The sequence below is a fragment of the Sphaeramia orbicularis genome, chromosome 14, assembly GCF_902148855.1.
Source record: "Sphaeramia orbicularis chromosome 14, fSphaOr1.1, whole genome shotgun sequence".
Classification (NCBI taxonomy): Eukaryota; Metazoa; Chordata; class Actinopteri; order Kurtiformes; family Apogonidae; genus Sphaeramia; species Sphaeramia orbicularis.
This window is the reverse complement of record NC_043970.1, coordinates 26,882,642-26,908,431: the sequence shown is the minus strand read 5'-3', so window position 1 is coordinate 26,908,431 and position 25,790 is coordinate 26,882,642. Positions and strand designations below refer to the sequence as shown.

Sequence of the window (25,790 nt, the reverse complement as noted above, 5' to 3'; positions counted from 1 at the left end):
GTATACCAAGTTTGAAGTAGTTGTAGTTTCAGAGAAGAAGATGATTGAAATTTTTGTAACGGACGATAGACGATGACAGACGATGACAGACGACGACAGACGACGACAGATGACAATGATGACAGACGATGTCGACGACGACGGACGACGACGACAGACGACGACGGATGCCGCATGATGACAATAGCTTACGGCCTATCGGCTGGTAAGCTAAAAAGGTGGGATCACCATCATCTTGTCTTTTTTCCAGGATTACTCAAAGATTTATTATTTCATGTATTAAAAAAATAAAATAATTAAAACTATAACTAAGGTAGGCAAACTCAAAAATCTTCAGATGAGGACTGGTTTTGCAGCTGCTAAGGCTTGGGGGGGGGGGGGCAGAAAACTCCTCAGCATTAAAATATTTCTATATTCCTTATCATGATAAAGAAATCAAATTCTTACACCAAGACGTAATTTCAAGTAAATTTGTCATTTCTTGAGCTACCTGAAAAAAAAAACATTGCAAATTTCTTTATTTCACACAAATTAATTTTTAATCTTAAAATGTTTACAATGTCACAACATAATTGCTATAAACTAATGGCTATTGTCCTCAAGCACAAGAAAACCTTAAAAATACAAGGCGAGGTCTGTAACACTGAATAAAAACGACTGATTTCAGCATAAATCAAATACAAAAAAGGAAATAAGTATTACTATCCTAAAGGTGAAGACATGTATGCGACACATGGCAGGAAAAATCCTTTCAGCACTTGAGAGGTAAAATATTTTGAGGTATGTGTGTTCATATATTTATAGATATAGTTTTAACTGAGCTATGTAAACAACAATGTATAACAAAGTCATAGCGGTATAATACTTCTGTTTAAGCCTTACAAGTCAAACAAAGCCTTCATATACAAAAAAATGTAATCAAGAAAATAATATTTACACCTTTATGAGTCTGCGAGACTATATAAGCACTGCAATTTTTCCAAATGAAACTGAAATTTGTTTGGAAAAGTAGAAAAGTCTTTGGTGCATCAAAACTGTAGCTGCTTACAGATCATCTCCATTTGTTTTTTATTATTAGCTTCTTTATCTTGTCTGTCTGGTATTAAATCTCTTTGCATAATGACAAAATAAAACCACTTCATATATGACTTGAAGCTGTTTTTAGGAGGCAACACCTCTAATGATGTTAAATTTTCTTTCAATATCAGTTTGCATGTTAAATATGTTACAGCATAAGAATATCACGTAACTTAAAATAGTATATAATAAACTGCACACAGCATATACACATCTTAAATTTACAAACATTAGGAAGCAGATGTCCATTACAGAAAATAATTACAGAAAGCATAAATAAATATAGCATAGAATGGTGAATGATCACAGAGTCTGTCTCAGGGTCACTAATGAGACCTAAAACGAAGCATTTATGGCTGATACATAATGTGAGTGCTGCTGACAGTACTGTACCGTCACATCTGTCTTGTTACATTCCGGCCTTGTGATTAAATGATTGAAGATTTTTAGTTTTATATGCTTTACTTGATGCAAAATTAACCAACTACAGTCATTTCTGCACAATCAATTAATCTCTCTCCATTGTGACCCTGAAAAACTAACATTTATGTCATTCAGCTGATGTTTGGTCCATCAGAATGCAATATCTGAATGCATAACGTATCAACTATTAGGGTGTGACTGATTCATTCGACTGATAATTTATTTGTTGTGTGTTTTTCTGCCGAACTCAGTTATTCATAGCCATGGTAAAGATGCAGAGGATGTAGAGGGCCGAAGTCCCGATAGTCAATGGCGAAACACAAATGATTTAAGATCGCATTTCAATTGTGCCACTGTTTATTCATATGATGTTCATCAAATTTTCATGAGTTGAGAAAGTCACAATTTTAGGTAAAGATAGTGACAAAAAATCTAGCTTTGTGTACAAATATGCACGTCAGCAATAACAAAACAGCCGCTGCTTTGGCATATTTTACCTCATTCTTCAAGAGAAAGTTCAAAAAGTTTAAAAAGAGGTGGAAATCAGCACAAGTCTGGGTATGTTGAAGCTGTACAGAGATTTTCAGCAGCTCCTGGAGAGAAACAGTAACGATAACGTCATCTTTGTGACTTTTGGCTGTGTAGTCATTGTATTTATGTATTTCTGCAGTCTGATAGTTTTACAACAAACTGCAACTTTCTTGACTTTTTAAATGATCTTTCAAATTGACAAAAATATGAGTAAATGGGATCCAAAAATGACTTGTCTTTCACCATTTACTTTAATATTTTTTGTCCCATGGGGCAGAACCAGAAGGGGTGGGACTTCAGCTCTATGTAATAAACCCCAACTACGTTTATGATTATTCCTGATGTATCTGTGAAATGTTGATTTTTCATTGCACCGTACAGTCCTTCAGGTTTTCTCAGAGAAGTCTGTTTTATTGTTCAGTGGCACCGTCACATGAAATGTGATGGGAACATTAGACCAACATATCAGATTGCCTAAGGGTCCTATATTTTGAGCAGTTATTGCATTGTGATTTACCATAAATCTGTAATATATATATATATTTCCAGTTTTTAAACATGAAATTGTAAACATAGCACACGAGTTGTGTCTTATTTCAGTATCTGAATCTTTGTGCGTAAACAGTGTTGTCTCCTAAATGCTAATTAATGAAAATGCGTGGACCTGCAATTAAAGATATGGAAATATGTCAAAATTCATTTATATCATCCAATGTCACAAATCACTGATATGCCTCAAAGGGCTTTACAATCTATACAATTTACAATACCCTCTGTCCAGGCAACCCCCCCATCCCCTCAAATAAACAAAAGAACCCTGTGCTGGAAATAAAAGAAAATATTGGTGGAAACCTCAGAAGAAGCCACAGCGGGAGAATCCTAACAGTGGCTTTTTTTTTTGTTGTTGAATACGGAAATGAGTAGCATGATGGTATGAAACACCTGGGAGGGATGAGAAATATTCTTTTAAAATATTAAGTACTTCTTACTGTTGCCAAGAGAGATCGCATAACCTGTCTGCAGGATTAAATAAAAACTACTATAAAGATTTTTCACATTTTTGTAAGTGTGACTGAATTACACAACAGTGACGTTAAACAGCATTGTTTGATTGCAGGTGTTTGCTAGTGGGTTTTTGTTTATATTTATGTTTTTTCCGTCATCTGGTTTAACTTTGATACATATTTGATCAAATTAACACCAAGGCCTAAAATTCAGATTCGGCTAAATTTTCGATATCCCGCAGGACTGTGGGTCCTTGAGTGCCTCTCTAATTTATTACATATATTTACTGTTAGAACAATAGCCTCAGGATCAGCATGTTCTAGCCTGACACCCAGCTATGCGAGGTGGTTTTTACCCTAGGGGGAAAACCCTGAGGGCCTCCTGCAGGGTCAAAGTTAAAGTCCAGCCCTCCTCCGTCCATGAGGGTATCATGGAGCACTGACTCCATGTCACACTCGAACCTCTCGATGGACATGTTATCCAGGTCACTAGGTAGTCGCTCTAGGGGATGACCTCGTGGATGAACCACATTCAGCTCCCTGTATCCGTTGCTGCTGCTGTGGCCTGTGTGCTGTGTTGTGACATCATTACCGTGTGCTGGGTGTCCATGAGGCAGCTGCATGCATGTCCTCAGGGCGGTCATTCGAGGAGAGGCCCCTGACATGCTACTCAGACTAGTCAGAGGAATCATGTTACAGCTATTCAGGTCTCGTGAGGTTAAGGGACCCTGGCTATGTATGGATTGTGGACTTACATGAGGAATTGGGTGAGTTTGAGGAGGATTCATCATTTTTACTTCATTATGCCCCCCCACATGGCTCTGGCTGTTGTAAGTAGGCATTAAACAACCCCCCCTCCCAACCTGAGGCACCATTGAGTCCCTAGAGGGCATCATGTCCCTGCTGGCATCTGCATCAGAGGTCAGCAGCTCTTTGAGGAGGCCAGGAGGGCAGTTATAATGGTTCTCATAAGCTCCAAAGCCAGCCTTGTTCTCTGGAAGCGTCTGCATGGGGACAGGGGACAACGAGTTCATCCTCACCTGGTTGTACATGCACTTACGGTAGTCCTGCTGATGGTGGGGGGTTAAGCTAGGGGAAGTGTAAGGGTTATTCTGAAGCAGGGGGGCATTTGATGAATGTGAGGAGTCAGAGCCCAGCTGGGGGTTTTTAGGTGACAGCAGGTTCAGGTTGTCCAGCAGGTTCTCCATGACATTCTCTGAGCTGTGTCGGCCCATGGATCCAGCCACCTCTGACAGGCTGGGGAGGGCGGGGGTCATCTTCGCCCCCTGCCCCGAGGGATACAATATGTGGACATCGGACTCCCCTACGTCATCCTGTTCAGAGGGGAAAGGTGAATGACGGCCGCTCAGAGTGCTGGCGTCAGAGCTGGTTCGGGTCCTAAAGGTGCCCCAGGCTTCGAAGTCCTCGTTGCTGTGGGAGTTGGGGCTACCGAGCCAGTTTGAGTACTGGGACCCAGGGCTGCCTGCTCCAACCTCAACCCCTTCCTGTAGAGATGTCTGAGGATGGAAAAACACAAAACACTACTATAAAAATGCAGACGGTTTAATGAAACGTCTGTACAGATGAATCCGGAGCCGGTACTGTTTACTTAACAATTAGCAGTGGCGTCACATGGCGTCTTTAGCCCTGAATAATACTCCACTTTGAGTTTGGCACGATGTGGCTGAACATCATAAAGAAATCACTGTTTTTCTAACTTCAGTGAATGGTGTGTTGTATTTTACCTTAAATGAACAGAGGCAACACCAATCAGAGAGGGTTTATGTCAAGGATAAACAAGATGGGGTGTGAATCTTGAATCATAGATGATCTAAGTGAATGTAGCAACAGGACAGCATATTACAAAACACTGTTGTAATACTAAATGTGAATGGTGAATGTAAGTAAAAAACAGAATTTGAAAAACAGAATTCAGTGACACTCTTCCTTTTTCCGTAATTAACATTATTTCCTCATTTTTTTACTGCCTCTAAGATTGAGCTCATAGTAGTGGGTGATACCAAGTCAGTCCATCAGCAGTGATCAGGAACCAGATTCAAAGTTTACTCAAACACTATGAATGAGGCTCATTTTGTACATGTTTTTTTAAAGGTGCTATATGTAGTGTTTCTACTTAAAGACTTTTTTTTTTTTAATTTATCTAAAATTATCATTAGAGTGCTTAGAATAAAGAGCTCTGACATTATGTTAAAGGTGTCAGTATACTGTGTTGTAAGTGCATTTATTCATAGCCACTAATGTGTGACTGTGAGTATATATAACCACTAGAGACCAAGGTTATAATAGTTTTGGATTTTTCATTATAGTTTAGTTTTATTTAGTTTGGACTTTTTTTTTCTTTAATTCAGTTAGTTTTAATTAGTTTTTAGAGCAGGTTTGCTAGTTTTTATTAGTTTTCGTTATTTTCTAAATGCTTAGTTTTAGTTTTGTTTTAGTTTTTTTATATCTTTTATCTTCTTTGCCATCATATTCAAATAAATCTCATACAGGACTCTACTACTTTCTCCCAACTTTAGTCTCTATGTTTCCAGGTAGAGTGAGGACCAGAAGACGACTGTAAACCACAAGTGACGAGAGGTGACAGACTGTTAACTGTCATATGGTGCCAGCAGCTAAAATTGCTCAAGGGAAATAAATGGATTTCACATCAATCCAACATTTACAAAGATGAAAACTAAGGGAATTTGATCCATAATTTTTATACATTTTAGTTAGTTTTATAAGCACACAATACAGTTTCAGTTAGTTGTCGTTTTTTTCTTTTTCATTAGAGTTTTTATTTATTTCAGTTAACGAAAATGTTTTAGCAATTCCAGTTTTCGTCATTTTGTTAGTTTTCATTAACGATAATAACCTTGCTAGGGACAGTAATGAGTTACTCATCCATCCATCCATCCACTTTCTAGTTGTCGAAGCCTATCCTGGTGGGGTACACTCTGGAACTGTTGCAGTCTGATCACATGTCTGACATATACAGACAAACTACCATTCAATCACACATTCACACCTATGGGCCATTTAGATCCGATTACCAGTTACCAATGACCAATTAACAATTGTTGCATGTCTTTGGATGGTGGGAGGAAGCCGGTGTACTCAGAGAGAACCCATACAAACTCTCCAAAGAAAGGCCAACACCATCCAGTGCTGTTTTTACCACTGGACAAAGCTCTAAATTAAAAGAATTGCTGAAATTTCTATTTTCTTCTACACAGGCCAGTTTGATTATGAGGCTCATGAAGGTATACGGTTACTATGTTATGGTTTTATGATCTTCAATGCCACAAAACAGAGGTGATATGTGGTTTTACTGTAGCTGTTTACCGTCTAAAATCAGAGCTAAGCTAACAGCGGTATAATGTAAACTATCAGCTGATGATGCATGTTAAGTTTATAAGACAGTGTTATTCTGTTTCAGTTCTTTTGGAGTTTATGTTTGAAGGCGAAAACTATAAACAATGAGTTTAACTTTATTCAGTCTGTGAAGAAGTAACATTAATTTGTTTCTGATTTTGGGAGCTGTAAGTATGCTATGGTATACAATGTTCCCCATTGTTCCTAAACTTAAACGCCAATACTACATGATGTAATCCAGGACAAACATATTGGATAGAGAAGATTCTGGGCTCTGTCCAGTCAACACCTATGTGAAAAACTAAGAGGCGATACTATTCAAATGTCAAAACAATCCTTTATCATCTCTATTATTACAGTATCTTCAGGTGCTGTACCTTCTTCTTTGATGCTCTTCCTCTGCTTTTGGCAAACTTGCTGTTGTTGTCCATGGAGGCAGCTCTACGTCGCGGTGACTTTCCATTCTTACCGCCCTCCGGGTTCAACATCCACCAGGAGCTTTTTCCCGTTCCCTCATTCTGTATTCGCACAAAGCGGCTGTGCAGGGAAAGGTTGTGTCTGATGGAGTTCTGAAGAGAAAACAGAGATCATTTGTAAGTAATCTGAGAGTTGTAATACATTAAACACGGCCAATTTTCATCTGTTATAATAAATAAAAGTATTGGGTCAAAGCCCTTGAATCAGTTCTATATAAAATGCCTGTTTTATATAGAATATTTTGAGGATGAAAAGGAGACAACTATGAAGGGAAAGTGTTAACCACAGTCTCTTTTCAGACAGTAAATATCTTGGATTGCAGGGGAAAGGTTGGTCATTTTTCATACAGAGTGAGAGCGTGAAGCCAGCAGATGAACAGGATGTATGCACATGTCCATATCCTCCTCTAATAATATTTTGTCTACCAAACCTTTTCCAACCCCTCCTCGTGCTCTCCAGACACTAACAGAGTTTGGCTCTGGGGAATGAAGGGTTGGATGGAATATGCGGTGTCATTTACACAAAATAAATGTTTGAGATCCCTGATATCGAGATAATCATGTAAACTGACCACAGCTTAAGACATATTATCCAAATCACATCAGCTTTTGTTTTTTATCTTAAGCAAACAGCTGTAAGCACAGAGCATAATAATAAAGTATTGGCTGAATCAATATTACTTTAGTATTATCACTGAATATAACAGAAACAAGATAAGTGCACAATATAACAGAACAAAACACTCTCTGAGGACTTTAATCTATTAAGGAAAAGGATTAATGGTGAATTTTATCATATTTTGACCATTTAACTCTACAAGCGATCAGTGAAATAACTTAAATTGAAATCACCTTAAAAAGCTTTTTGTTTTCCACAGGACATTCCATATTATTTTTTGTTGAATGCCTAAGTTTCCATGTTTCAGCAGCTTTTCTGAGTCTGACGCAGTGTTATTGTATAGTTATAACTCTGGTGTCTGTAAATATATTAAGCACTGTTGCTTAAAAAAAAAAAATCCCATAAATATGTAAGACTGATAAACAGTGTGTATGATGGCTTAAACGGGCAATAGATAATGTGTGCTGACATTGAAAGGTACCTTAAAAAACTAGAAAAGCACTCGGAGAGCGCAGACCTCCGCCAAGGCTGATCAGTGGCCCCCCGCGTGGGCCCCCCCACGCCAAGGAGGTTATGTTTTTGCCAGGGTTTGTTTGTTTGTCTGTCTGTTTGTCTGTCCGTTAGTGTGCAACATAACTCAAAAAGTTATGGACAGATTTTGATGAAATTTTCAGGGTTTGTTGGAAATGGGCCCCCCCCGTGGGCCCCCCCACCCCCGATCACCACCGAAATTTAATCATTTCTTCCTTATCCCATTTCCAACAAACCCTGAAAATTTCATCAAAATCTGTCCATAACTTTTTGAGTTATGTTGCACACTAACAGACAGACAAACAGACAAACAAACAAACAAACCCTGGCAAAAACATAACCTCCTTGGCGGAGGTAATGAGCCTTTCCCTGTCAGTATGTCCATGATAACAGCATGTAGGCTCATTCCTATTATGTACGCTAATATTCAGTTTTTTCCCTAATTCTGAAAAAGGCAGTATTCCAAATAGTCTGTTTGCATTAATGAAAATGAAAATTCCTCTCTACATTCAGACATGCATATCCCATTAAAAATATTTTTTTTAAGTTTTCCACTGGAAGCAGATGTTGAACTGTATGAACTAAACCTCCCTCTTTCATTCTTCAAATATCTTAAGGAAAAACCTGAACTTTTTGATATTTGCTCATATCTATAAACCTGTTAATATCTTCTGTCATAATTTTTAACAGTAGGTGTTTTTTTGTTCTGACCAGGCATGTAGACTTTTCTTCGGATCATCCATCTCTACCATAAAGGATCTTTGTCTTGACCTCATTTAACCATAAACAGGGTTTTTGTGCTGAACCTGTACTAGAATGCAAAATTAGATTCATTTCCTGCACTGTTCACATGTCCAAAGAATTGTCATAAAACCAGAATAATACATGTACATTCAACATGTTTGAAATGGAAAACGCTTCATTTGGAAAAACACATAATTCAGAATATCCATGCAGAACATGCTGTTAACATGAAACCTGTCAGATTCAGAATATTGTCAAATTCTATATAATATCAAATTACTATGCATGACAAATTACATGCATTCTTTTTTTCTGCTCCTCTTCAACAACACCATTGTGCAGCTCTAGCTACCGTTTGCTGAGGAATGGAGTCAGCGATCATCTACTAAAAAACAACTCCAACACAAACTTTTTCTAAGCACAAGAGGCACAAAGTGAACAAACACGTGGGTACTTTAACTTTTTTTACAACATCGATAATGGTGGATGGATGACATTTCAAATCAGTAGTCTTAACGCTTTTATTCTTACAGCTTTACAATGTTTTGTTTATGCTATTTAAATAAGCATTTTATATTAATGTGATATGGAAACTTTTATTGGTGTGGTCATTCTCGCCTTTCCTCTTACTTTTATTTGCACAGTCCTGTTCTTAGCAACAACAACTAAATGGCCAAAACAGCCAAGAAAAAAGTAAGAGTAAAAATGACATTTAAATATTTATAACCATCATTGTACCTTAGTAAAACTACACATGATGAAATGACTTCAGCTGGTGAATAAATATCAGAATCATCACATAAGGGTCAGTATGCACACTTCTCAAAATAGTCTTTTACCTGCTTTATGTTTGTCACTTTTGTATAAAAAACCATCCTGAATAAGACAGACTGTATATCTTTGGACATAACCAACTAGCTAATTTCTTCTGTGTGGTCACATTTGTCCTTGTACTAACATGTATACACCTAAAGCCTCATTCATTCCTTTTTCTCTAATGCTATGTTTTGAGATCTAAAATGGACACAGAGGCGCCTCCTGTGGTAAAATTCTCAGGAAGAAAAACAAAGATGGTTGAGGGGCAGAACGAGAGTCATACAACACACAGATGTACTCCTCAGCTTGGAGTCTGTGAACAAAATCTAACCTAAAACACAACTCACTGCTGTGGAGGCAGGGTGCAATGAGACCAAACTGCAACACTACAAGACATACGGGCTTGGAATTCCCCTTAAGACCCATGTGAACACTAAAGCAGCTCCCTACAGTTAGTAAAGCCAGATGTCCCCAACCACAGAATTCAACAGGGATATACAAAGCACAGAGATGAAGACACTCATATTAAAAACAAATGAAGTATTGTCTGAATGGATCTTACAAAAGCCTCTCTTGGTGAGAGGCTCTCAGCAAAGCATTCAGTAAGTTTTAATAATCAGAACATGATTCACTCATGTGTCACTTTAATGCATTTTGCAGTGTTTTATAAATAGAACAATTCTTTTATTGTGTAAAATAAAATTCCTAGAGGTTAAGAACTAGTTCATATTGAGGATGATGAATGATGGAGAAATTTTTTTTATATTGTGGAGCTGCAAAACTAAAAGCCAGACACATTGTTTCAGAAAAAATGCAGAAATGGGACCAATTTAAAAGTACAGAGAGAAAGAAAAAATTCCCACTGAATATTCACTGAACCACACATTCATACTCACCTCCAGCAGCCCTGTGAAGGCTGATATTTACCATGTTTCTGTGCATGAATGGGAGAACCTAGGAGAGGTTACTGAGTTCGAAACAAAGATGGGGAGGGTGACAGAATGAGATGTTTTTGCTGTGAGAAGTGGGGTCAATGAGTTCACTATGCGCAGAACACGAGCTCCTCAGCCGTCGCTGACAGAAACATGCAAACAGACTGAATAGAACAGAAACACAGAGAGGACGACAAAGATCAGAGATGACATGCTGAGCTCTTTCTGACTGGCCAAAACTGAAACTTTGTCACTCCTAAAGTGGACTCTCTGAGCCTGAGGACATCCTGCTAGTGAGGCTGAGGCAGTTTAAGACTCTGCATGATCAGAAAGTACAATGCTCAATCTTACTCATCTGAATCATGACCTTTTCTTTTTTTTTTTTAACATGATCACAATCTTTAGGCGATGACAGGAAGTGAGTCATTAGTGGAGGCACTGAGATCTGAACAGTGCGCTACACAATCTGTGAACTTTTCTATCATGAATCAAAGACATGTCTTGCACACACACAACAGAGATCAGTGATGATATGCAAATGCATATAGGCTTTGATTACTGCCCACAATAGATCAGGGACTGCATGACTGGGCCCCGGGAAGGCGCATTCTCTACTCGGCCTGGGATAATCCTTGTCTGAGACAGACCTCACCTCAGCCTAAAGAGAACAAAAGACATCTCTGCCTCACTAATTCAAGAGGTGCCCCCTCACACATCATTTCTCTAAAAGCCCGACCCAAGGTGGCGCTTGTCTTTCTTTTGCAGCTAAACTTCTTTATGAAACACATTGTTAAAACTCTCAGTTCTGACTGACATTAAAGTTGCAAAAATACGTGCACCTGTAGAGACAGCTCATCTGAATGTGAGGCTTGAACAAATCTTTGCTGACCTTTTTCAGTCACCAAAGATATTCCCATGCTCTCCATGTGGAGGTCCACATGTGACAAAAAGCTGGGACAATGTCTACGCTATTCCTCGCCTCATTACTGAAAAGCACTGCAAAGTTGTTTTTAATTAAGCTCAGATTAAACACAGTCTGAGTTTGGAAGTGTAACTCTTGCCCCAAGTAACAGAAAAATAGTGAAAACAAAAAAGCATCAGTCAAAGCAGCATGAATAGATTTGAGTCATAAATTCAGCAAACTGACAGTTGCACCGCGATGACCACCTCCCATTTGCTATTATTAGCAAAACTCAAATACCATAAACCTCTTTACATACCAAATTAGGTAAGACTGTTGCAGAAAAAAACAGCATTGTTATTATTTATGATTTCTTTTGTATCAATGGACTCTGTTATTTATCTTTCATGGGTTATATAAACGTGTACTTGTCTGGGGTTACCTTGAACATCTGAGTGTCTGACATGAGAAAGGTCTCAAAGTCTATTTTCAGTTTGCCCTCACAAATTCCACATGTTGGCAGCATGCTGCAAATGCAATGCAGCAACAGTCATGTCTTTGAAAGGTCTGATGCTGCATTGAGTTGTTGCTGCTGTTTTAGTCGATTCATTTGTTTTGTGTTTTTAACGGCTGCAGTTACTTCAAAATATTCATTGAATTTTTCACTTTTGAATCACTATTGTGCATTGTATTGCTTTGTTTACTTGGATATATTGATCACCAAATTAAAATAAACGTGAAACTTGTTACAAAAAAAATCCTACATCAATAATCTCACAGTCATCTATGATCAATAACAGTGAAACAAACTGCCATTACAGTCATGCTTCATTTTAATTCATCAGAAAACAGACTCCTCCTACTGGACCTCAAAACAGTCTAATTGACACAGCTGCTGTTTCTTGTGTAGTGAAGCATGAGGCTTGCAGTAACGGTCACAGCATAAGTAAATAAACAAGGACCAGTTGTAGGGACAGGTGCAGCCGCAGTGAAAGTGGCTTTAACTTGCAATTTCTCCAGACGGTTTTACATGCAGAACCAGACACAAACAGACGGGACAGAGGTTCCCCAAGAGACCAACTGCTGGAGACCAGCTGCCGCTCAAATCAGATCACTGATGAGGCCTAGTATGTAGAGACAGAAGAAGGACTTATGGGTAAAGACAGAATTAATATATGCATCATTAAGGCTGACACTTGTACTCTGTATTTTGGAGTTTTTCTTATTTCTGATCACAGCTTTTTCTTCTTCTCGTGAGGTGGAAAGTAATGAAGAAATCGAGTACAGAGTTGTCTAGCATCTGTATCTGTATCTAAGAATATTTTACTTTTACGATCTATTTCAACAAAAGAATCTGCACTATCAACTCCTTGTTAGCCTTTTCACATTTTTAAAGCAATCAATTGGAATTATGGATTATTTTCCTCCTAACAACACCAATTTACACCTACATAAAACATAAATCGTAAAATATGTAATACAAGAAAAGATGTCGACTGTTTAAAGAAAACATGACTGAAGAAACTGAATTTCTATATATTAAAAGATTTAGAGTTTTTGTTAAGCAAGTAAATCTGTAAAGGAATAATTCTTAGGTATTTTTTACAATCTTCCAAGAGCAGTGCCTCTACCGTATTAATCGAATTACTACAATATATTGTTCAGCCCTAACTAAAACTAAAATGGTCAATAACTTTGCACAGAAACAGCCATCAGACATGTGGAAATACTTTCTAATTTTACAATTTGAGTACATTTCAGAGCGTGTACTTTTACTTCAGTAAAGAACTGGGATGTCCACTTCTCCTTCAGAAAAGAATGTGTATTTTTGCCACCTCGGCAAATATGTGATTTGTGATGTTGGGCTTTACAAATACAACTTGACTTGACTTAACCCCGGCAGTGAGTTCAGATCCCCTTCATTGCTCAGGCTTGTATCTGAGTTGCTTCTGCCTAAAAGATTTAGAACAAAAGTCATAGAAAATGAGGAAACACCTAAAACAATTGGTCATGAATCAAATGAACATTAACAGCAGAATAAGGAAGTATGCTAATCTCTCTGGCGATAGTTCAGCTGTAGTAAACTTCTTGGCTGACCAGTTTGTTGATCATCTACGTGATGGCATGATTTTCTAACTTCCTGAACAAAAATAAATGGACTTCTGCTGACATTAGGATAAAGTACCAAATGTTGAATGCAGGTAAAAAATAAAATATAATTCATATATCCTTTACCTTTACCAGACGTTTATCTAATTGTTGCCAATGCACAAAGCAGTCAGATGTCGGTTTTATAAAAGAAATTTAGAGAGAGCATTTGCAGAGATTACAGTAAAAGGACAAGCCACTTCCTGACACTGTCTTCCTGCATACCCCTCCCCCATCTTCTCCTCTGACCCAGGAAGAGTATGCAGAGATGAACGTGAACGTGAGATCAAGCTTTTTTCTGCCCCTCTCCTGTTGCACAGCAGAGAAAAAGCTGCAGAAGGAGAGCCCTGCAGCATCTCGCCTCTTCATGGGTCCAGGCACAATGCAGGCTACTCAATTAACACTGAGCATCGAAGTGGGTGACCTACTTCTACAAAGGCTTCTAGGTGGGCCCATGACAAGGAATGAAAGCTTTGTGTTGGTGTTCAGCTTTAGATCAACAACTGGGGAGCACATTATGTTTCATTTGCAATGTTAAGTGCAAAATTGGAAATAAACCTTCAGTACATGATCGGCTTTTCATTAACATCATAGTTAAATCCCAAAGCTACATAGAATTAAAGGTTTCCTTTTATGTGCAGGATTTGCTGCTTATCTTAAATACTTTTGATCCTTTCTCTCTGTTTTCACACTATATATTTCTCTTCCTCCCTCTGCACCCTCATCCTTTATGTTTTGTATAATGGATTTGAGGACAGGTTCTTTTTGTGAGCATCATATAGAAGGGGATGATTATCCTGAACAGACAAGAGGACAATGCTGAAACCCACATGCCTCAGATTCCACAGACTCACACATGTGTAGACAGTGGACTGTACATGGGCCTCAGCCCACAGCAAGCCAGTCAGCTGACTGTTCCCCTCCTTCCCTCAAGCCACGATCACTCTCCTCTTTGAAAGGCCCTGCCCCAAGCCTCCCTTTCTTTATGGGGTGACTTGAAGCTTTCAGTGGGCCTCTTAAGTTCAGGGCAGGCCTCCCTTTTTAACCTTGTGATCCCAAGACAAATGGCTGGCAGTTATTCCATTTTTTTCCTCTTTAAGTATGTTGTCCTTCATCAGCCTCATGTCCCCACACTGAGTTCAAATGGCCACAATTTTTAGTCATTATTATTTCATCTTAATTTTTTTTTCCCACTTAATTTGTGATCAAACTAAATTGAGTAGCTGTTTTTTTTCTGGGTTTTTTTGTGTGTGTTTTTCTACTCTGGTTTTAAATTCAAGGTTGAACTAACTGAAAGTGATGTATTTACAAAAAAATACATGCACAGATTTTTGTACCACAGGACACATAAACACAAGAAACTGGTTAGAAGGTACTATTTTGTTGTTTTTCCACAAGATTTTAACAGAACACTAGGAGTTTGTGCATTTTACTTGACCCATAGTGTATAACTTCTGCCGCTCTCACTCACAACAATAATAAAAAATGTAATAGATGTTCTGAAGTCAAGTTGGATCATTGGAGATGTTTATATCATTACTAGCAAGAAAAATTTAATGAGTCATGCATAAATCATGTCTACAAGATATTCTAATGTATTACAGCTTCATTCATGTTACGTTTCATGATGTATATTCACATTATGTTATTCCACAGGTAATGTTAAATTTGTTGGTCGGTAATGAAAGGTAAACAGTATGGCACTATTGACAGGCGACTAAATGAACAGCGTCGCAACACTGAAAAACATTTAGCTGTTTGTGCCATACCGGAGACATTTATGAGTATACAAAATACATAATATAGGCATAGTCATTAATCCTGAAATCTTATGTATTATAGCTTTAATGAGAACATGTTTAATGAAAGTCAATGAAAGTAAAACTGAAGCCACAAGTGAACAAAACTCAAATCACTGCACCCCTCTCTCTATACATGGATACGCTGGTATAATTTACTCGTGCTCCACCTGTGCTGCCGGACAGTTTGTTTTTTGCTTGTACTGCAGACACATTTATCATGTCACTTGATCTGGGGGGCTGTTGTTCAGCTGTAAGTGGTGAGTTTTTCCACTGGGAGTTCATCCTGAATAAATACAGACAGTGTTGTCTCTCAGTAGTTTCCACAGTAGTCATATGCAAACACCAAAGTGTCAGGCAGCACAATCGACATGCCACTGATCTTTACTAGGTCAGGTGAAGCCTCTTTCTCCTCAAAACTTGCAGCTACTGTGCACTGTACATCCACATGCAACTAAAACTTTTTGCCTATCACTCTTTAGTGCATTAATATAAAAACTACCTTGCATGCTGGCTTGAAAACCTTTATAAAATGTCGTAAATTAAATTTCTGCCACTAAGAATTTCTCAATAATACAAAAAAACCCAAAAATAAATCAAAAGATGAAGAATGTTGAAGAAACACGAGATTGCAGGAGTTGATTTCACTTCCATTGATGCTGAAATTCTGACGTGGCTTTTCCCACATTATGTCATTTTGCTATTGATTTTAATGGAATAGCTGCAAGTGATATTAAATGCTAGTGTTGATAAAGGGAATACGATGCTACTGACATCAGATCAAATGAAATGGAACGTAGCATTGCATACATATTGGATTTCTCCGAATGTGAGCATTGCTGAGAACATCCCACATAATGTAAGCACACAAGTCTGAAGTCTGTTTTTTTTTATTTTTATTTTAGCGGAGATATGTAACATATTGGTAGCTGGGATAGCCCCCCCCATGACATCCTAAAGCAGTTCAGACAACAGATCAATGGATGGTACATATTGTGGGTTTCAAAGTGACATTTATCTCTTATTTCCCAACAGATGTGGGAGTAAATAACGCATGTACAAGCAAAAAGTCCCAAGTCTGAACCTTCAAGTCTCAAACAAGTCCTAAGTTTTTCGTGGTGAAAATCTACGAAGTGAATTCGAGTCCTTGCTAAAAACAAAGCCAGTGACAAGTCACATCATACGAACTTCTGGAGACCTATTACGCATGAAAAGTCAAGCCATTGATTACAAACCTAAATGAACAACCCTGGCAAATGGCACTTTGACTGATCATTTATTTTGAGGATATGAAAGTGGAGGAGAAAAAAAAGACAAGAGGAAAGAAAAAGAAAAAAAAAACCCACACTGAAATTAAAATAGAGCCCTACAGGTCTAAGCGGTTCCAAAGTGAAAACAAGCCATTTTTTTGTGTTTCTTCATACAAAAAATATTGAATCCAAGCTAAAATAAACAGAATAGCCTAAAACATTTACATTACTGACAGTGGTGGAATGTAGTAATTTAGTAGTTTTACTTAGGGAGCATTTCACAGCACAATGTACAATTTGACACTTCACACTTAAACTACTCTTGGCTGATAATGCTTGGTATAAAATAACTTTTTGGAATGCAGTACTTTTTTCTTAAGTGGAGTATTTTCAGAGTGTATTAATTAGGGCTGTGAAAATTAACGTGTTAACGCAGATTAAGCCATCATCATGATTAATCTGATTAAACACTTTAACACAATTATCCCATCTGCAGCACGGAATGAATCTGAACATCTCTGGCAACGCATTTGGGGCAGTTTGACCAAGTAGAGTTACCATCGCGAATGTGCAATGGGCAGTTGAGTGACAGGCAGCAGAACCAACCCATAAAGATGGAAGACGCTAAACAGCACATTGGCCCTCTGGATGGAAATATGAGGACAAAAAAACCCAAGACCGAACAGTTGTTTCAAGTTGTTTTGTTGAAAATGCTGAAGGTGTTTAATAAATACATTAAGTGCACATATATTCTCTTTTTTCTTGAGTCTGTTTGCTCATGCAAAATGAAACACATTAATATAGATTAAAAATGAACGATATTTAATTCTGATTAATCAAAATTGATCCACAGTACCCCTGTGATTAATCTGATTACAAATTTTAATCATTTGTCAGCACTAGTAATAATACTTTTGCTATAGTAGCTGATCTAATTTTTCTTCCTCCTCTGATGTCTTTATTATTACATGTAACTGTGAAAACATACTCCAACTTCTCCAATGGTTTTAGTGTCACTAAATAATAACATCTCAATGTCTTTCTAGCAGGATAACTAAGCCAAAGTGAAGTCAGAAAAATAGCCTACTAATTCTGAGTTGAATATTTTGTCGGTGTGAATCAAGTTTCAGGTCTTTAAAAGTGTGACTTAAGTCTGCTGATTTCAGCCATAAGAACATCCTTTGCTGAAATGTTAGCAAATAAAAGACAAATGCATATGGAACCATAGTGTGCAACACTTTTTTCAACCCGTGTTTACTTCTAGTGATTGGCAACGAGTGCATTTTTGTGTGTGTACCACTTCTCATCTACACAGCTTTAACTATAGCTACAGTCTTCTGTTACAATGTGCATTTGTTTTAAAATTAGCATCTTAGCGCTCGGGTGCCAGTTAAACTCAGGGTTGTTACTTCCTGTTCCTATATGTAAGGTCACAGTTCACTGAGAAAAACAGTGGCAACAACCGGTTTGCTGGTAAAGCACCCTGCATTCTTCACTCATGGACCCACAAACATCCCAGGGGAACCAGTTCTCCCAGTTTGCAGGGGCCTCTTCTGGCAGTAAAGACATCTTGATCATAAAGCTGCCACATTGGGAAAACAGAATCTGCATGACATGACATGACATGGGGGACACAGGAAGCTCTAACAGCAGCAGTGTTGCCCTCGCCCTGCCCTCCACCCACCTCCAGTTTTCTAGGTGGAGCTGTATAATCACTGGGGTTCAAACTCAACGCCCTCCACCCACCATCAACTCCTACCTCTATCTGTCATTACAATCAGCATGCATGTGGACTCTAATGTCAACACATGAGCCAGGATATGACACACAAAACCTAACAACAGTAATCAATCTGACTGATATTTATTCCAGTTGAAATGGAATAAAATGATTTAACTTAAAATTAGCCGGTCTCTCCTATCAGTCCCTCCTCTTTTTCCAACCCTGACCCTCATGTTTTGCAGGGTGGGGATGTTAACACATGGCACTGTTTTCCATCCACTGGGCAGGAAATGCATCATACTTCATTGTGGGGGGACTGTGGTGTTTTTTTAACAGGAAAGTATAAAAATAACTATTAGCCAGTGGTTCCAAGGCCCGGTGAATATGCCAACACTGAGGAATGCTGAGGTAGGGATGTGTTGATTTTACATAAAACACAAACAGACTGAAGCTTTTGTTTCTTATTAACATCCATAAAGCATTAGGTAATTTTAACAGTTAACACGGAATTTGCAAAGTAGGCCTGAGGATTAAAGATCATCAATGTTCATTTTCGCTGCACTTCAAAGCAGATGAGAAAAGTCCTGAAACTACTTTCCTTGTAACATCTGAATTATGGCTGTGTGAAAAAAAATTTCATGCAACACATTATGCACTTAAAGTCGACAGTGTGACCAGCAGATTTGATATAGGGCATGGGAAAGTATTAACCCAGCTGAAGTGCCTTTGAGCAAAATAAATCCCTGTTAAGCACTGTAGGAACTGTTGTGCTTGACCCCATTATGGTGAAAGCAGACCATAATTACATTAAATTACAAGTAGATGCTCCCTCTGATGCTCCCTTACAATCAATATCACAATCATATCAAAGATTAACATATGATCTATGATTAATCAGTGCTTTATGTGGCACTAGCTCCATTTTACCATTATATTCGAAGTAATTATACACAGTTAAAATAGTATGTTGGGGCTTTAAGTGTAAGTCTTCTCTACTGTCTGAGTCAAACAAACACCGTAGTTTAAAAACTTAAAAGCAGGCAAAAAAAAAAAAAAAGAGGAAGTGATAGGATAAAGAGCGGCAAGGCATCCGCTGAGGAAACTCTAGAAGACAGGGACACAAAGATATGAGCACAGCGCTCAGGAATGGAGGATGTTTGACGTCGTTCCCAGCATCCCTTTCTCCCAGCCCCTTCCCCTCCGTCACTCTCCCCCAACACTGATTGGGATGTTTGTGCCGCCAACTGTTATTGTCACAGAACGCTGGAAAGTTTACTCTGGGCTGCTCGACTGGCAAAAACATGTCTGAATGGTCGCATAAACTTAAAAGGTGTAAGACTGATATAGTTGAAACGCAGAGGGAAGGAGCCATAACTCATCATACAACCTATGATCAGGCATTTCTCATGGGGCTGTTCAACAATAGAAACTATATTTGATTGAGGTTCACAAAGGCATTTCCTGACACAGCTTTAAAATTACACCTCGCAAGACTGCAGGGGTTACACAAAGGGCCGCAGAGCATAATACACACATTTGTCTTTACTTCTAATTTGCCTCTACTGTTCTGTCACTTCTGACTTTGCATTTTTTACTCAGTAAAATTCATCCAACATGGCTGAGAGACCTCCTCCTGCAGTGAGACAATGCAAAACCAGGATTGACAAGTGGTTATGCTTTTCATCTTGTATGAAATTACAAAAGCAAACACATGCTAGAAGATTTTAATACATCTCAAGGTTAGAAAATAAATTATTTAACCCATAAAGACCCAATTAGCCACCAACAACCCAAACCATCCACTGATCTAAAATATGTAATAACTTCTGATCCACTAAACCTATCAATACATTTAAATAATTGGTGTAAAATGCAGTTTTTCATGCTTTCATGGTCATTAGATATGACCCATTTGGATGTTCAGAGGCTCCGTAGTTACCATGGAAACACTGTCATCTTCTACAAAATTGATTCACCAGTAAAACCCATGGAGTTGGATCAATGACAGTAGATGGAGACACTGGGTTTATGTTCAGTTAATGCTATATTATGCAGAAAAAGTCACTTTTTCTTCAGTTTTCTCCGTTTTAGATATAATAACCCTCAACTGTAATCTGAGCTTTTATTAACATCCACATGATTAATAAATCAAATATAGGAAAATACCTAATGTTCACTGATTGAACGCAAATAAATGGTGATAAATCACTAAATAAAAGTTAAATATAGAGAAAAAAATATTTTGGAACTGCCATCAAAGTAGCACTGGGTCTTTATGGGTTAAGATGCCAGAGCTGATTTTACATCACTTTGCTGTTGCATGGCTCATGTTTTAGTATGTTTTGTGTTAATGCAAGTTAAAGCTGGTCGAGGACCATACATCACATATAAAACATCATCAGTTCCAGTGTTCTGATGTCCTCAGATTTAGACTGTCTTAACTTGTCATTCCTCATTTACTGTAAAATGTGGTCAGTGAAGTGTAACCACATTTTGTTCTCACTCCTGTATTGTTTGCAGTCAGACCTGCTGGTCGGTCTTCTGCAGCATTAGAGATGAATGTTTTTCTTGGTGACACAGCAGAGGGGCGTGAGCTGCCACTGACAGAGGAAACCGCTCCAACACTTCAAAGGTAACTGAGATGTCAACATTCAGCCTGCAAAGGTAACTCCTCAAAGTTTGTGACGCCAGGTTAAACACAATCAGTTTGCTTTGCACAGAATTTGCATTGTACTCTGATAAATGGGCTGGGAATACAACTGGAATACATTTTTGCACAGGAGCTACACTAATCTCTTGTTCTGCCTTTTTTAAAAAAAAAAAAAATTTAGTTTATTTAGTTATTTTATCCAGGACCAAATAAGATGACTTAACCACAGGCATGTACATGTTTTGATACGTTACTCCATTAAATAGGAAAATGACTATTATTATTATCATTATTATTATTATTATTAGTAGTAGTAGTAGTAGTAGTAGTAGTAGTAGTAGTAGTAGCAGTAGTAGTAGTATTAATAATAATAATAATAATCATCATCATCATCATCATCACCATAATATTTCTTTTAGTTCTGAGGAAAAGCTTGGTTTTCCAGACGGAAGTAGGAGGTTGATCTAAGTAACGTATTTCAAACACTATGGGGCAGTAGTGTTGAGCATGCATTGCTCACAACACCAAAGTATGGGCTATGAGCTGGACTGCTAAACATATCAAATTGTGGTTATTATGATAGGTGTTGTGCCCACAGTATAGTCACAACTTTATTGGAAATGGTCATTTTGCACTTCATTTTCACTACAAAAATAGTAATAGTATAAAACAGAATAAAAGACAAAAATACTGTACTAATCAAACGTGTATGTGACATGTAATCGAGTGCATCTCTGCAATGATTTATTCATAAGGAGATTGTTAGTGATGCATTTAACTATCAAAAATTTGTACTTGACTATATTATGAGTTTGATAACGGTAACCGGTCATGATTACTTGTGTTAAAACGACTAATCCTCTCCCTGTCATTTGACAGAGTTTGACAGTGTCAATAGATCTTGTGTAACATAACTCAGATGTGTCAAAGGATGGTGTTTGAATAAAATAGGCCTGTAGTAAAAAAACACTGCTAATGATTCCACTTCTATTTCAGTTTTCCCAAAATAAGAGATAAATTGTTCTGTCAGATTACAGCTCTTTCAGGTCCATCATTTAGGGACCACGTCAGGCTTAACCCTTTCATGCATAGTGGTCACTACAGTGGACAGTTATTCTACAGCTGTTCTCTTGTATATTCCAGGGTTTTGTTGTTTTAGTTGCATATCAGACAACACAGTGGACGCTTATGCACCATCTCATACACTGACATTCACACACTTACTGATAAATACTTGATAAACCTGATCTGCAGTAACATGCTTGAGAGTAAATCAATTGCTATTTGTTATTAGACTGTAATTAACAGTTTTCTTAAACAAAAAGTAAAAAAAAAAAATACAATTATGTCCATGAAGTAAGTAATAACTTGTATTAGAGTTAGAGCTGAACGATATGGACAAAATGTCATATCTCGATATTCATGCCAGATATCTCGATATCTATACAATATGACTACGGGTTCGGTGAAAACCAAGCATTTTTCAGAAAAATACAAATATCATAATACAAAAGAATGTGGAAAGTGCAGTTTTATTTATAAGAACTCACTGCCAGTCATCAACATTAACACAAAGTACGAATAAATGAAATTTGTTGTGACTTCCAGAGCTGTACATGCAGGGCGAGCACGGGGGAAATCTATATCGTTTATATCATTGCTTTTTCAAAATTAATATCTTGAATGTTCATGTCTAGATATTGATACAATAACGATATAGCTTTCAGCCCTGATTAGGGTATTATAAAATGTGAGAAAACATCAGATAAGCTACATTAAAAAAATTATTTCATAGTTTTCACACAATATATCACTTTCTGATATTGTATTTTAACCCTTTCATGCATAAGTCACTCCAGTGGACAGTTTATCTCCAGCTGTTCTCTTGTATATTCATGGGTTTTGTTGTTTTACTTTCATATCAGCCAACACAGTGGACACTTATGCACCACCTCATACCCTGACATTCATACCATTACTGTAACTTTGCTGTTCTTGGTAAACCTGATCTGCAGTGACATGTTTTAGTGTAACTCAATTGTTATTTGTTAGACAAAAAGGTTTTTTTTGCATATTATCTCCATGAAGTGAGGAATTACTAGCATTAGAATATGTTAAAATGTGAGAAGACATCAGATTAGCATCATTAAAAATGTTTTTATTTCATTGTTTTCATATCCCTCTCTGATATTGGGTTTCAAACACGTTTCTTTACTTCAGAAATTAAATGCATGGATATTTTTGTAACTCCACAGAAAATAAAAAAAAAACTCAATGGCATTGTTTTTTTTCATGCCTAAGGAGGAATAAAAACACTGAAGAAAAAAAATCTTGACTAAGGTTCTCACAATTCATACATGAAAGGGTTAAATACGTGTTTCTTTTCCTCAAAAATTAAATGCATGGTGTCCAGCTGTGTAGACATTTTTGAAACCCCATTAAAAACAGGTTCATAAAAAATTTCAATGACATTGTTTTTTTCATGCCTAAAGAGGAATAAAAACACACAGGAAAAAAAAATCTTGTCTAAGGTCCTCATAATTCATGCATCAAAGGGTTAAAGTACATGGACTTGTTGCCACTCACCTTCCAACCTGCAGAGCTGTTACTGTCTCCTTTATCCTTGAAGTAAGGCACACTCTTGACCATCCAGTCGTAAATTTGAGACAGGGTTAGTCTCTTCTCAGGTGAGCTCTCTATCGCCTTGGTGATCAGGTCAGCATAGGACATGTTCCCCCAGGCGTTCCGACGGGACGAGCTGCTTTTCCTCTGACTGGGGCCACCCAAAGGTGTCACACCAGGAGGAGGCACCTGTTGTTGAGGAGGCAGCTGTGGGCTCAGGAGCTGCTGCTGAGGCTGAGGCTGAGGCTGGGTTGGATGATGATGATGGTGCTGCTGCTGCTGATGATGATGATGGTGATGATGAGGAGGCAGATGCACACTGCTTCCCTGTAGACACTGGTACTCATTACAGGGCACCGGTGGTTTGTGTTCTGCATACTCGCCGTAGTCCTCCTCCAGCAGAGCCAGGTTACTGATGTACTCAGGGTTCCCCACCGGCTCCTGCTGCACCGACGGCGCCGGGGAGGATGTGTTGGAACTGGCCGGGTCGATGAGGTCCGGGAGCGGCCAGGTGCAGGACCGGGGACGGGAGAGAGGCTCAAAGTCTGGGTCTATTTCCACCGGCTGCGTCTGTGCAGGCGGTCCCTCAGCCATATCAGCAATAAAACAGCACTGTCACATAGAAAGTCACAAAAACACAAGCAGATGAAAACTCAGGCACACTGTCAAAAAGAGAAAAATGTTGATGACTCCGGAAAGTTAGGGGAAAATATATGTTGTACTGAAAAGACAGCGGTGTCTTCTATGGTCCACAGTGAAGTTCTCACCATCAGGCACAGTTTCAACTCTTAAGTCTGGCGCTTTGTCAGAGGTACAAGGTCTGATGGTGCCTTCACGGACCACTGACAGCCTCCGTGTTGTGGGTGTCACAACCTGTTCCCCTTTGTGCACGCTTTATGGACGGAAAATAAAATGATGGCCTATGCATTATCATATATATTTTAAGGATAACAGTATTGGATTAAAAAAACATTGATATACAATAAAAAAAAAATGGTACCTGGACCAAACCATATCATGAACTATATCTTGATCTGACTGAATCTTATTCCTTCGTTACCAAAAACAAAACAAAACCAATGGGAAATAACTATGTTTATTGTGTCTTGTGAAGCAAACATTCTTTTATGGTGATAGATTTATAATTTTTGTTAAATAAACAAATAAATAAATACATAAATAAATACATAAATAGACAGATATTCTACTATTTTCTAGGGCCCCTGTTACTCATGGGGCCTTCAAATCCTTCTCACTTTTCTCCCACTTATGGTGCCCCTGATTATAACCTCTTTAGCTCAAGACCCCAAAAAATCAATTTTATGTCTCCAATTTAGAAAATCATGTCATGAATTTCCATTAAGTCCAACGTTTTATACAGATTGTTCTGCTGTCAAAAAAGTGTGTGAAACTTTCTTTTTAATAATTGTTATCTTTTAAGTCATTTATGTTTCACATATTCTTCATTATCATTTTTTGTCTCTTTGCATCTTTTAGATTTTACATTGTTTTCGTCTTGTTGCATCATGTTTGCATGTTGTTGTCAAAGTCAAAGTAATAAATCTTTATGTGTTTTTTTTTTCTACTTTTTATACGGTTCTTAATGAGGTCAACACTTCTAAACTCATATTTTTGTTCAGAAAATAACTTTATGTCAAATTATTGTTGTGCATTTTTCTCTGAAAACCAAGTTAAAGCAACGATCTGACCTATTTCGGGTCTCAACCCTACGTTTGGCAGCAGAACTTGTAGGGCACTATTAATGCATGAATTACTCCTTTTGAGGCAAGTTGAAGGCTCTTTACTCTCTAATTTAATTCCAATATTTTTCTTAGTACCTGAACGCACCGTGAACGCAGTGCAGTTGGCAGGCTCCATCTAGTGTACAGCAGACTTCTGTGTCCTTAGCCCTTTACATAATAAAATAACATATACTATTTTTAGGAGATTTTTTTTTGTATGTAAATATATATATATATATATATATATATATATATATATATATATATATATATATATATATATATATATATATATATATTCTTTTTTTGGTGCTGGGTGTTGTCTTGCACTGAGTTTTTGCATGCAATGTTTACTTACATGATTTTTATAACTACATCTCTGAAACTTTCTTGTTTTTTGTTAAAAATGTAAAGAGTTCACTTGAATT

The 25,790-nt window shown here is 37.7% G+C and overlaps 1 protein-coding gene across 1 annotated transcript; it reads right to left on the bottom strand.

Annotated features, from left to right (window-relative positions):
- Window positions 1–560: 560 nt before the first annotated feature.
- On the bottom strand, window positions 561–24,379 carry LOC115433620 (forkhead box protein O1-A-like). Its single transcript, XM_030155114.1, has 4 exons — window positions 24,343–24,379; window positions 23,585–24,232; window positions 6,788–6,979; window positions 561–4,552 (listed from the first exon to the last, which is right to left on the bottom strand). The coding sequence occupies exons 2-4, from the start codon at window positions 24,212–24,214 to the stop codon at window positions 3,356–3,358; spliced, it is 2,019 nt and encodes a 672-aa protein (XP_030010974.1). The 5' UTR covers window positions 24,215–24,232; window positions 24,343–24,379; the 3' UTR covers window positions 561–3,355.
- Between the last annotated feature and the right edge of the window lie 1,411 nt (window positions 24,380–25,790).

Bases quoted from the DNA above. Each gene is read 5' to 3' on its own strand.
- LOC115433620 (XM_030155114.1), bottom strand. From the start codon at position 24,214: ATGGCTGAGGGACCGCCTGCACAGACGCAGCCGGTGGAAATAGACCCA. The intron at 6,980-23,584 runs GTGAGTGGCAAC...TTTTCTCTTCAG, and splicing joins ACAGCTCTGCAGGTTGGAAG to AACTCCATCAGACACAACCT. The intron at 4,553-6,787 runs GTACAGCACCTG...TTCCATCCTCAG, and splicing joins GAAGAGCATCAAAGAAGAAG to ACATCTCTACAGGAAGGGGT.